The sequence below is a fragment of the Lipotes vexillifer genome, unplaced genomic scaffold (assembly GCF_000442215.2).
Source record: "Lipotes vexillifer unplaced genomic scaffold, Lipotes_vexillifer_v1.1 scaffold414, whole genome shotgun sequence".
Taxonomy (NCBI): Eukaryota; Metazoa; Chordata; class Mammalia; order Artiodactyla; family Lipotidae; genus Lipotes; species Lipotes vexillifer.
In genome coordinates, this window is record NW_006782864.1 from 3150504 (window position 1) to 3164665 (window position 14162).

At 43.9% G+C, this 14162-nt stretch overlaps 1 protein-coding gene across 1 annotated transcript in view; it reads right to left on the minus strand.

The window, feature by feature from the left end:
- The window catches only part of IDO2 (indoleamine 2,3-dioxygenase 2), a 45929-nt gene that overhangs the window by 19574 nt on the left and 12193 nt on the right, over window positions 1-14162 (minus strand). The window contains exons 3-7 of the mRNA XM_007455484.1: window positions 6317-6436; window positions 4040-4158; window positions 2997-3011; window positions 1456-1555; window positions 35-152 (exon numbers count right to left, since the gene is read on the minus strand). Coding sequence (XP_007455546.1) covers window positions 35-152; window positions 1456-1555; window positions 2997-3011; window positions 4040-4158; window positions 6317-6436 — 472 coding nt within the window. The remainder of the gene's footprint in view (window positions 1-34; window positions 153-1455; window positions 1556-2996; window positions 3012-4039; window positions 4159-6316; window positions 6437-14162) is intronic.

The window sequence follows — 14162 nt, forward strand, 5'->3', positions numbered from 1 at the left end:
CCCCCCCCCCCCTCAGGCTTCAGAACCCCCTTACCATGCATTTGTCCCAAGGCTCTGGTGATGTCCTGAATGGAGAGCCTCAGTCGCTGCAGGGCTTGGAGCAGGGAGTCTGGGCTGGGCAGCAAGATGGCATTCACCGCCTGAACAAGGGCCTGGGGATGAGATTCAGTCTCACAATGCGTTAGCATTCACTGAAGACACATTGTGATGCAGTGAGCCTCAGAGACGGGGTGGGGTGGGGGGGGAATCCAGGAAGGGCAGCCCTCTGCCTGCTGGCTGTGTGACAGGGCTCCCCAGGGAGTGCTCCTAAACTACATTTGCCGTGAGGTCCTTCTCAAAGGAGAATCTTCCTGGTCACCTCCCAGACGGACCTGGTTAGGTCTTTCTGGATCTTTCCACTGGCTGATCAGGGCCTTCACTCTGTCATTTTCCTCCTTTCTGCTTCTTGAGTTATTACACATGAGGCTTCTTTCTACTCCTGCGTCTTGACTCAGGAAGGCCTCACCCCTGAGCTCTGTCTTACAGAAAACCAGAATTGTGGAGCCCTCAGCTCAGACCCCCCTTCATTAGCAGTCTCGACCTTATCTGAGCTATATTTGGAAGACCAGTATTCTGTATTCTTTCTATGGAATAAACACACGGATGAGAAGTAAAGTGACCACATGGTTTCACTTCTGAGAGTGTAAGAGGGAGCTATACTAGTTGTAGCCCTATCTGGTCACCCTACAGTAGGTACAGTAGGCACCCAAATACGCTTGCCAGGGAAGGTAGTGAGGAAGGACAGAAATCTAACTTCAATATCTTCAGGCAGGGCATGGATTCTCTGGCAGACACCTGACCTTTCTGGGACCTGCCTGACCCCTAAAGGAATTCAAGTTTACAACCCCCAGGGCTAAGTAATCTCAAGGATGGTTCATTTTAACTCAGAGCCCTTGCATGGCAGTTCCAGGCATCAGCATCTCTGTCTCTGTCTCTGTCTCTGTCTCTTTCTCTGCTTAATTCCTTTACATTAGTCAGGTATTAACTTTCAGACCTGTCATTTCCCTTGGAAAGCTTTGCCCGACCCTTCAAGTCTGAATTAGGTTTTAGACGTCTTTCCATGAAACATGGCACTTTTCTTCATGTTACTCCCTACATTGATGCACCCTCGTCCACTGGATCCTGAGCCTCTGTGGAAGCCAGAGCAATATCTGTCTTATTCCCCCAGATCTCCCATTGCCTAGAACAATGCTTGTTTGTTGATGGGCAAACGGTCAACTGTGTATTTTACAGTAGTTGAGGAAAGGTAGATAGATATCTCTGTGGGCCAGAACTTAAATCTCTTTGCTCAACTAACCAAGTAAGATGAGGCCTGTATTGATGAATTCACTGCAGGGAAAGGGCCTGGGTGGGAAGCAAAGCTCAGACTGACTTTTCATTTAGAAAAAAAAAAAAGTTCTGTGAGTGGGAAGATACCTTAATCCCGGGTACAGCTGCTTTCTCCACCAAAACAGTCACCAGTATAAAACCACGCAGGCTTTCTCCCCCAGGGAATAAGACAATGGGGTCCAAGTTCCTTGGGAGGGACATGACCACGTGGTTAGAAAGGTCTGGACACAGTGAGTACGCACGGCCCAGCGGTGGCCTCGAGTCAGGTAACTGCTATAGTCCAAGGTGGAACCAGAGGCTGATGTTCTTCTCTCCACAGGGCAGCCCGAGGATGGGCATCTTCCCTCCAGCAACATTCAGGTAGGAAAGAGACAGATCTGCTCCAGCCCAAGTTCACCTGAGGACTCCCAGAGTCTAGCATGGCCCGGATGGTCCCAGACCATCCCCCAACGCCCCCGCCCCCGGCCCCTGCTGTGGAACTGCTAAAGCAGGAGGGGACAAGTAGGGCTGATTCTTCACAGGGCCAGTCCGGGGCCCATCACACCCTTCCTGTTAGGAGCACAGTGTCTTAATGCTGCAGTGACCACAGGCAACAGCTAATTCCATGCTCCTTTTTTACAGACAGAAAACTATGGCCCAAAGAAGCAAAATCGCTTCCCCAATTGCATCCAGCTGGTTAGTCACTGGACCTGGTCCAGAACAGTTTCATAGCTCAGGCTAGTGCTCTCTCTAATTAGTCATTTTTTCCCCAAAATTCTGTATTATAATAGTGAAAGCTGAAGACTGTTACAGAGGGATCATTCTTAAATGATCTGTTATCACACGGATTCAAATAGCCCAGAGGCGGATCCAGTCTACAAAACATAAAACTTCATTCCAAAAGTCACTTCTGCCTCTAAAACATGAGAAGACATGAAAAACAAACACAAAAGATAACTCAGCCGGGGACCCCCGTAGTTTCAGCAGAGTCACATTAGTGTGGGAAATGGGGTCTTCAGGCTTCATCTCTCCATCTTCTGAGCTACAGCTTTTATACTGAGCCCCTTTACTGAGCTGAGGTTTGGTGACCGGAGAGGCAGTGTCAACTTAGAGGTTAACTGTGCTCCCTGGGGAAGCAGGAGCCTAAGAACATCTGGACCAGACTTGCCCCACGAGCTCCAGTCTATGTAATATTTTCAAAGGAATTCTGTAGCTGTAGCAGCCACAGCCAGCAATTTGGCCTTTCAGAGAGGTTGCAGTGAGACCAGAGATCTTTCTCAGATCATTAAGACTTCAAAAAATCACAGAGAATTGGAGAACTGGTGAAGTTTGGGGGTTTTGGGGGGTTTTGGTTTGTTTTCTTTCTCTTCTTACATTGCATTTTACTTGTTTTATTATGTACAAATTGGAAAACGTAGTAAAGGAAATTAATCCCTTAATCTCTACAAAGCAGAGACCACTACTGTTAACTTTTGGGCTGTTGATTTGGGGCACATTTCCTTCTACTATTTTTTCATGCATTTTTATATGTTTTATGTACTATACATACAATGCGGTATGCTTTCTCTTTTTTTTGCTTGTCGGTTTTATTGTAAGCTTTTACAGTTAGCAAGGATCCTAAAGTGAGTGAAGGATTTCTGAGAACTTACCTGATTTCCAGGGGTCTAGTCCAATTTCAGTTATTGACAAAAGGAAAGAAAAAGAAGAGAACAAATCAGTTTGCAAACCTGATATGCCTTCTAGGGTCACGTGGACACAGGCATGCACACTTGTGTGCAAATGCAAGTGCAGACACACACACATCGTGCACAGTTTGGATGTCACAGGTTGTGACTAGACCGTGGGCCTGAGGGGAGCAGAATAGACCACCCCAAATATGCCACTTAGGTGTATTGATTATTTTGAATTCAAGGTACTTGAGAAACAGCAGGTGCCAAAAGGACACTCGGACCTCTTTGTGCCCCTGAAAGTAGGAAATAAATCTCCCATGTGAAGGCCCCCTCCCTGTACCAGGAAGTAGAGAGACAGCCTTATCACCAGAGACAGGAATTCAGGGCTGAGAAGCCTGTATAAACAAACCTTGTTACCTCTTCCCTAGTTAGCTAACCCAAGCCCAAAAACCTGTGTCTTGTCAATTCTTCATAAATGCATTGCTTCCCCATCTAGAAGATATACAAGCTTCCGGCTTTAGTCGCATATTCGAGTCTCATCTTTTTATGGGGATCTAATACGTACAAAATTAAATTTGTTTTTCTCCTGTTCCCCTATCTGATGTCAATTTGATTATTAGACCAGCTAAGCAGCCTAAATGGGAAGAAGGGCAAGCTTTTCCTCCCCTACCGTCCTCAGAGCGACAAAGAGGCAGGTAGATCTCAATTTACGCATCAGCCCCAGAGCATTTAGCCTGTGGCCATCCTGACAATTGATACTGCTCCTTTTATATACTTGCAATTAACCTGCCCCAATGTTTTCAGAGTGGGTTGAGAGGAAGCTCCTGGGAACTGTGATTTCTGAACTTGTGTTCAAGTTCACCCCTTCCTTGGCACCGTAAATCAGGTAATAAATATGAACACCTCTAATCACAGAATAGCTGACAAAGCCTGGACTTTTCCTGCAGAGGGAAGGAAAAGTCAGACTCTCCCTTAACCGGTTTTAATCTGTGCAAATCCCAAGCGCCCCCTCCCGCTCTTACCTTCCTGGGTTCCTAGTAGCCCAGTTGGCCAGAACCACGTCCGAGTGAAGCAGGATAGGAGGGAGCCCCAAGTTCCTGGAGACCTCGACCAAGGGAAGGGCAAGGGTTCTCGGCAGAACCTTGCAGATATAAATCCAGACAATTAGCACATTCTAGAAAGAATGCAGCAGAGGAAGCAATCTGTCTTTTATTCTGGCAATCTTGTGGTAGAGCAACGAGCCGGGGATAAAACTGGAATTATATGAGTGATCCATATACACACACCTCATTCTCATATTTATTCTGTTAACAACCTAGTGGATATATTGTTTATGAGTACGGTCTGAAATATATATGAAAATTACAAAACTGGAACACACACACTTACACATATAGTATAAAATAATCTCTGAATATTGTGCAGAGAAGGGCCTGAGCAAATGTTTAACCATAAATGGGGGCTGAGTTGATGAGCAGTGGGAAAAAATCTCTATCTATCTATATATCTCCAGATAAATAGATCAGACAGATATGTAGCTATCTAGATATATGTGTGTTTTTGTGTATAGTCTAAGTTTTAGGAGCATATGCGTATGTGTTTGTATGCACACACGTGTGCGCACGCGCGCGCGTGCGTGTGTGTGTGTGTGTGTGTGTGTGTGTGTGTGTGTGTATCCTCTCCTCAGGGAGAGGGATGGGAAGGATAGAACGCTTCATCAAACCCAATAACAACTTCGAGTAAGTCACCTCAAGACAGTCCCCATTCAACCCCTGAGTTATCCTAGGACACTCTAAAGAACCCTATATGCCCCCAAATCCAGAAAAACTACCCGGACCCATGGGGATACCAGTGGGGGACTCCAACCACGAACAAGGCTAAATTAGTCCAGATCCAAAAGAACATTCTTATGCTTCCTGTCTCCCACTTCCATTTTCCTTCCCCTTAATCTACTCAAAGAAGTCCAGCTTCTGCCTTTGTTTTCCCTTAGATTTTTAGAGAGAGTTGGGACAGAACTGTTTCTCAGGTAGAAAACAATAAAGAGCTTTAAAGAGTTTTCAGATTCAAACCTAAGGCCAAGCTTCCCTTGGGGGGCAGTGGATGAGTAGGGCAGTGCAGAAATGAGGTGTCTCCATAGTGAGGAAGTGAAAGGAGGGGATACAAAGAAGGTAAGAGACGGCCCGAGGCGGGGGTGGGGTGTGACAGGGGGCTCCCACCCCTTCCCCTGATTGAGGATTGTGGTTTGGAGAACGGAAAGCCCATTGGGATGTCCTGTGTATGTGCCTAGATCTCAGACTTTCCAACATCAGACACATGACTCTTTTTAAAGAGTCCGAAGCAGCTCTGTGCTTTCCTCTTCTCTCCTTTCTTACTTTCCTTTCTTTTCTCACTGGGAGGCTCCTGTATTTACTTGAGAGAGAAAAGGTAGAATCAAACAAGCAAACAAAATAAGCACAGGCTGCTTGCTGACTCAAGCGGGAAAAGTACTAGAACAAGGGTAACACCCTCATTTCTGGAGAACGTCCGTTTATAAAAAAATGAAACTAATAGGAATTTATACTGCAGTTAGGGAAACAAAGATTTCACGTTCCAAGTTTCAGATTGAAACTGGAAAAAGTTATGAAAAGATTCAGAAGAGATTTACATGAATTATTAAGGGACACAGACCAATATTTGGTAGATAGCAAGCAACATTCAAGAAAGTAAGATTAGTGTTATAAATGGCAATGTGTGCTCTTCCCCTCTGGGGAAAGAAGGTTACATTAGTGAAATCAGAGGGTCTGAGTTGTGGCCCTGGATTTTCCACGAACTTGCTATCTGACCTTGGGCAAGGAATTTAGCTCCTGTAGTCCTCAGCCATCTGTAAAATGGGCACAGCATTGCTGTACTTACCTTATGGGATTGTGAACATTGACTGTGATTACGGATGTGTATAAGAGCACAAACTGCTGTAAAATGGAAATCATTAAGTTTTCTATGACACCTCAGAACTTGCCTTCAAATGCAGCTCTTCACAATTCTTGGAAGAGGGTGGGTGCCAGAAAAAACAAAATTCAAAAACTAATGAGAGGGCTACCAGTTCTAAGGAAAATTAACCTCCTGGCCAGGGGAAAAAGGTGTTCTCATTTAAATGGGCCCTTTGCCCTTCCTTCACCTCATACTCAAAGGAAAGAACAAGAAAGGACCCATTTTCCAGGCAAACAGAGAGCGTTTTCCAGGTGCAGCAGACCTTTGTAGGGAGCGTCCTCCAGGTGCAGCAGACCTGCCAGATGACAGGACAGGTGTCCCTTTGTCCCTACCTCTTTGGGCTGTGCCTCTCCATCCTGCCAGACATATCCCATGGTAATAAAGGTTAGGACCAGGTGTGCCAGCCGCTGTTCCCGGTAACCCGTGAGGAACTGGCAGTTCAAGAGGGGCATCTGTTCAAGAGAATTTCCAGAGATTACCAGCTGCAGGGGTGTGAAGGGTGCAGGGGTTCTGTGGCTTGAAGGGGTTATATTTCAGTGACGGGGATCCACACACACCCCTTTCTGCCCTGATCTTAGGACACTGCAGCAGAGGAGGTATCCCAGATGATATTGTTCACAAAGTACCTACACGAAATTGTCCCCATGGTTGTGCCGGACACCGGTCACCATCACTGGCAGCTTGGTTAGAGTGTTCTAGAATAACTCAGTCCCAAGACTGACATCAATTTATTAAACGGGAGTCTCCCAGGGAAACTTTTACAATCCTGCCTTATCAAAGCACCTCTGCATAACGGGTGCCATTTAACCCTAATAACAGCCCTGCTGCTGTGGGCGTTACTGTCTTTGTTTACTCTGTTGAATTAGTAGGTAAACGAGTACACGGAGGCCAGTGGAGTTAGGGATCCGATCAAATCCCTTACGGGAGGCTGCTGAGCGGGAACAATAGGTTGTTCAGCTCTTGTCCGAACACTCCCCGTGAGCCTGTGACCTCTCCACGCCCGCTCCCTCCCTGTCAAGATGCGTCATAGGGAGGTGTAAAGGTGATGTCGTTGAAAGCAACACCCTGTACACAAGTTAGTTATTACTGACAGCCCTGCCTAAGCAAATATTACCAGTTTCTCAGTTTTGCCCCGGCCGGCCAACCCTGCCTGTCTCGGTTGACGTCAACAGCCTCTGAACTCCAGCTTCCCTGTACCTCCCCCTCGGCTTTCCTCCGTCCCTTATCCCTTCCCCAGCTCTAGACACAGTCTGATCTAGTTCTTCCCAGGTTCCCCTCTCCAGGGTCCGAAGCGCCAGAAGGGGCGGCGGTGGATGTGTGTATCTCTTTAAGCTCTGGGCTCTTAAACGATGAGTGACAAGTGGGCTGGGACCGCAGTTCCCCACACCCAGCGCCGGGCAGCCAGAGCTGCAGCCTCCCCGATGGTAATCCTTCCTCCGCTGGCCCCTAGGGGGCAGCCTTTCCGAGTCTGTCCTCACTGTGCCAGACTGTTTATTTCACCCTTAAAATTGGCTCTGAGATAGAATCGCGAAAGTTCTGTGCCTTAGGGTGTGTGTGTGTCTATTGGAGGAATTGCTGAGATGTTGCATTTTAACAGGAACCAGCCTGAGAATTATAACCACAGTTATAATGTATTCAGTTATTTCTTCAGTACTTATTCTAAGGCAATTACTAAAGTGTCCAAGGCATGGTGCGAAAAGCGTCCCAAGCAGGTTGATACTCCATTTTCCCCCAAACCCACAGGCCAAAACTGAGGGTCAGAGAGGGTAAGATATTTGCCCAGAGCCACAGAGCCAGGAGGGACTGAGCCAGGGTGCTAGTTCAGTTCTGCTGACCACAGCCCTGCCCTCTGAAGTCAGTACTGCCCGAAAGAAATATGAGAGCCATACGTGTAATTTTACATTTTCTATCAGCCACATTTTAAAAATAGCAGACAGACAAATACCGTATGCTAACACACATATATGGAATTTAAGAAAAAAAAATGTCATGAAGAACCTAGGGGTAAAACAGGAATAAAGACACAGACCTACTAGAGAATGGACTTGAGGATATGGGGGCGGGGGAAGGGTAAGCTGTGACAAAGCGAGAGAGTGGCATGGACATATATACATTACCAAACGTAAAATAGATAGCTAGTGGGAAGCAGCCGCATAGCACAGGTAGCACAGGTAGATCAGCTCGGTGGTTTGTGACCACCTAGAGGGGTGGGACAGGGAGGGTGGGAGGGAGGGAGACACAAGAGAGAGGAGATATGGGAACATATGTGTATGTATAACTGATTCACTTTGTTATAAAGCAGAAACTAACACACCATTGTAAAGCAATTATACTCCAATAAAGATGTTAAAAAATATATAGCAAAAAACAAAAACCAAAAAAGCCCCAGGTGGAATTAGTTTTAATAACATTTTATGTAGGTCAATGTATGCAAAATGTTTACACATAATCAATATTAAAAATATCGAGATTTTTACACTCTTTTTCTAGTAAGTCTTCAAAATCCAGCGAGTGTCTCACATGCCAACTTGTCCTGGCCACGTTTCCAGTGCTCAGTAGCCATGAGTGGCTACTGGCTACCTACAGTGCAGCCTCAAGGTAAAGGAATAAGGTCCCAAGATGTTCTGGGGTCACCTTCTATTTTTCCCTGTTCCGGATTTATAATCAGCTCTTTCTCCGGGAAGCCCCAGTTCCATTTATTGGAAAAGAGTTCCAGTAAATGGACACTGGGTTTGCTCTTTGCTACTGGAATGCCACTGTTTCTAGATCCCTCACAGTGGACAAAGCTGGGAAATGTGTGTGTGTGTATGCACATATGTACACATACATATAATGTTTGTTTACCCATCTATATATCCACAAAATGTGTGTGTGTGTGTGTATATATATACATCACCTGGAGGGGTGGGATAGGGAGGGTGGGAGGGAGGGAGACGCAAGAGGGAAGAGATATGGGAACATATGTATATGTATAACTGATTCACTTTGCTATAAACTAACAGAAACTAACACACCATTGTAAAGCAATTATACTCCAATAAAGATGTTAAAAAATATATAGCAAAAAACAAAAACCAAAAAAGCCCCAGGTGGAATTAGTTTTAATAACATTTTATGTAGGTCAATGTATGCAAAATGTTTACACATAATCAATATTAAAAATATCGAGATTTTTACACTCTTTTTCTAGTAAGTCTTCAAAATCCAGCGAGTGTCTCACATGCCAACTTGTCCTGGCCACGTTTCCAGTGCTCAGTAGCCATGAGTGGCTACTGGCTACCTACAGTGCAGCCTCAAGGTAAAGGAATAAGGTCCCAAGATGTTCTGGGGTCACCTTCTATTTTTCCCTGTTCCGGATTTATAATCAGCTCTTTCTCCGGGAAGCCCCAGTTCCATTTATTGGAAAAGAGTTCCAGTAAATGGACACTGGGTTTGCTCTTTGCTACTGGAATGCCACTGTTTCTAGATCCCTCACAGTGGACAAAGCTGGGAAATGTGTGTGTGTGTATGCACATATGTACACATACATATAATGTTTGTTTACCCATCTATATATCCACAAAATGTGTGTGTGTGTGTGTATATATATACATATATAAATAGACGTTTTAGTATCATATGTATATATGATGCTAAAATGCTAAACATGTCAGACGTCTCCAACTCTAATCCGGTATCACAGGTTGATCTTATCTTTGCCCCCTTGTTAATTTATAACTTTCATCTCTGATGGTGAAATATTATCCATCATTCATTTACTTATTTATTCATCCTAACAGTGGGTTGGCCAAAAAGTTCGTTTGGTTTTAAGTACAAATAAAAGACATTTTTCATTTTCATGAAGAACTTTATCGAACAACATATTCACTAACCGAATGAACTTTTTGGCCAACTATATATATATATATGTCACACGAATGGAATCATACAATATGAAGCCTTTTGGTTCTGACATGTTTCATTTAGCAAAATGTATTTAAGGTTCATCCATATGGTTGAATAAATCAATAGCTTATTCATTTTGTCACTGTATAGCGTTCCAATGTATGAATACAGGAGTCTTCGTTCAGACTGCTGTAACAAAGTACCATAGACTAGATGGAAATTTGATTCTTACAGTTTTGGAAGCTGAAAGTCCAGGATCAGGGCGCCAGCATGATTGGGTTCTGGTGAGAACCGTTCTGCTGTCTTCTTGCTTCATCCTCACGTGACAGCAGAAGAGGGCCAGAGAGCCCTGGGGTCAATTTTATAAGGGCATTCATCCCATTTATGAATATCCCATTCTACTTTCATGACCTAATTACCTTCTGTGTTGGTCAATTTGATGTGTCAACTTGACTGGGCTAAGGGATGCCCAGATGCATTATTTTTGGGTGTGTCTTTGAGGATGTTTCCAGAAGAGATTATGGAAGAGATTGGGTGACTGAGTAAAGCCCATCACCCTCACCAATTCGGGTGGCATCATCCACCCTGTTTAGGGCCTGAATAGAGCAAAAAAGTGGAAAAAGGGTGAATTTGCTCTCTGGTTGAGCTGGGACAGCCATCTTCCCCCAACATTAGCACGCTTAATCCTTGGATTTTCAGACTCGGACTGGCAATTGCACCACTGGCTCCTCTGGTTCTTCGCTTTCCTGGGCCTCCAACTTGCAGGTAGAAGGAAGATTGTGGGACTTCTCAGACTCCATAATCATAATCATGCGAGTCAGTCGCTCCTAATAAATCTCTTTCTATATATCTCTGTATCTCCCATTGGTTCTGTTTCTTGGGAGAACCCTGACTAATACACCTCTCAAAGGCCCCACCCCTAACGACATCATGTTGGGGATTAGGATTTCAACATATGAATTTGGGGACCACACACACATTCAGGCCGTTGTACTCAGTTTAACCATTCCCCTGTTGAGGGACATCTTGGTGGTTTCCGGTTTACGGGATCATTTACCCACAAGCTTTTCCACGCACATAAATTTTCAGTTTATTTGGGTAAATACTTAGGAATGTGATTGCTGGGTCATATGGTAAGTCGATGTTTGCCTTTAAAAGATTCTGCCAGACTATTTTGCATTCCCATCAGCAAAGTGAAGTAAGATCTCTTTTGGTATATAGCCTCACCGGGGTTTGAGGTTGCCAGAGTTGTAAAAAATTGTTAGCTGTTCCAATAGGTTTTAAATTGCCTTTTAGTACTTATTAACATAGACACATAGTCCTATGTTTCTCTGTAAGTCACCTAGTTTCATTTTTCTTCCTTCCTGATTAAGACTTGCAAAACTTTCCTCTTATTCTACAAACTCTGAAGTTTCACCAGGATATCTATGGGTGGTCCCCCGCCCCCATTGTCTTTCTGATAGAAATACTCCAATCGTTCATAAGAGCTGAAAAATTCTGTTTTTATGCGTTTAAAGCTTTGCTTTTTCTTCACCCCCACTAGTCTACTTGTGGGACTTCTGTTTTGTGGAATTTAGATCATCCATTTCTCTTTTTCATATACTTTTGTTTTTCTGATGCTGGCATTTAATTTTTGCTTCCTGCTTTATAAAACCGTTTCAAGGAAGTCCCTAAATCACCATTATTTTTCTATAATCAATGTTTCCCTCATTTATTCGGGTTGATATTGAGCTTTTTGTTTATTTCTTTGCTTTCCAATAGTTCCTTTTACCGAGCAACTTTATTGATTTTTATGAAGTACATATACTGAAGACATTCATGCAATTTTTAAAAGCACTGATCTCATCTTTTGGCTTCGTCGGAGACCAAATGTCCCGTGTCTCCCTCATCCTTCTTGACTTGCTTATTCTCTTCATATTGTTTGGTCATTTGCGGTTATCCATTCGTGTTCAGGAATGGAGGCCAGGGTTATCAGAATTAGTAACTAATAGAGCTTCCCTTATCATGTTTCCAGAATACTTCTGAGCTTCCTCTTGTGAGCTTCCTGGGAGTCTACCAGCTGTCTGTAGTGTTTTGTCCCAGAGGGCTGGAGAAGGGGAACCCTTCCTGGAAGAAGATGGTTGAGTCTAAGTCAGTTAACAAGTTTTTGTCTGTCTTGTTTTGTTTTTTACCGACATACAGATAGGGGCCTTGGGGGCTTTCTAAGAGTAAGGTGGTTGGCCTGGATTAGAAGTGTAAATTCACTTTCTGTCTTGTCTGTGCCAAGTAAAGGCCTCAAGAGGACAAATGTCTTAGTCTGTAGCTCTATGTGTGGTCCTGGAAGCCATAGTATCTGTTTCTCATGACGGTTTTCCAATGGATTCAGTCTCCATCCGTGGTGGCGAACTCTAAAGAGTGGTTTTATCCAGTTAGTTGTTTTAGAACTAATTAGAAGCATAGGGAATGGCCACGGATGTTATATTAGTTTCCTAGGGCTGCCCCAAAGAAGGAACACAACAGAAATTCATGCTCTCACCATTCTGGGAGATGAAAGTCTGAAATTAAGGTGTTTGTGAGGTTTGTTCCTTCTGGAAGCTCTCGGGGGAGAATCTGTTCCCTGTTTCAGTACAAGTTTCAGGTGGTTGCCAGCAACTCTTGGGACACTTTAAGGGACTGTAGATGCATCACTCCAGTCTCTGCCTCTATCTCCACATGATGTTCTAACCTGTGTATCTGTGTCTCTGTGTCCAAATTCCCATGCCAGTCCTAGCGAACTTAGAGTGCACCCTAATACAACACACATGACCTTATTTAACTTGATGACATCTGTAGAGACCCTATTTCCAAATGAGGTCATCTTCACAGGTTCCAAGACACAATTTCTGGAGAGAAACTATTCAATACAGGAGAAGTACCAGGGGGGTTAATTCCACTGCTGTACTGAGCTGTATCCCCCATGCCCATGTTTACAGTGACCAGAAATTAGCTGGACACTCCTGGCCTTTCCTCATTGACACTTAACCTATGAGAAGCACCGATTCAACAAGTTCTTCACTTCGTTTATGGAGGTTTAGTTACATAAAGCCCGAGGAAAGCCTTGTACAGAGGACTGTGAAGTTCACATATTGAACTTGAATCTACCTTCCTGCAAACTGCCCCTTGCCTCTGTGCGCTCTTACTCTGAGATGGGAGAGGGAGCCTCGGGGGTCTTCTTTTTGCTTTGGTTAAATGCTTGGCATGGGTACAATAGACTCATTTCTGGATCTGATATAATTTGATTAATATGGTACGAAAGTCCTTAAGGCTTTTTTATTCCATCATTTCTCTTGTTTTCCCTCACTCAGATATCTCCTTTTTTCTTCTTTTTGTATTTCTTTGGTCATTTTAATGAGACTTTAGGCAGCAGGAAAATAAATTCTTAGGCTTAGTTTCCCATCTTCATAGACACTGAAGACAGTGTCCTACATCGCTTACAGGGTTTTAAACCTTGTGCTTGCACTTAGCAGGCATTCCATAAGTATTTTTAAATGAATTTGTAATTATAGACATGAAATATGCATAAGTCAGTGAAGGAGGATTTTGGAGGGGAAAACCTCTTATATGTCTAAAATCACATGGCACGCCAATTGGTGAGATTAAAACAGATGAAGAAGAGACGAGTGGGAAGTGTAAATATATATATCGAACACTGTTGTGTGGCAGGAAATACAAAAGCACTATTGAAATATTCGTTTAGTTTTCACAACAATTCTAAGGGCCCCAAATTTCTCGCATTTTATAAATATGGAAACAGAATAAGTAACTCGTTAAGTCAAAGTTTATAGCGACTAAGTGATAAAACCAAGAGTCCAACTCAGGTCCTCCTGAGTCAAATCTATGTTCTTCCTATAACACCTTCTTCTTATTCCTGGGGGTCATGTCAGTTCTCCCAGGACCAAGGAGTTTCACCGTTCCTTACATATTTTGGGGAAACATTGCTCATCTTGTCTCATATGTGGCATTTACAGACTTATCAATGATTTCTGAAGAATCTGCCAACCCTGACTTTATAACTGGGAAAGTCTCTTCACTCCACTATTCTGTGAAACGCCGACAGTAAATCAATGTGGCTTCACTCATGGGGAGGGGAGCCCTGACCATGTGGCTTGGCGTGAGGGCACTGAGAATTTTCACCTGTCCTTCCCCAGCTAGGTCTTATTCATCAGTTTCCTGACACTTCTCAACCAGACTGTCTTTCTTTTTTAAACACATGCTTGTTGAGTGCTCAGTATGTTACAGGAACTGTTCTTTGCAGGCTCTGGAAATTGTAGGGAA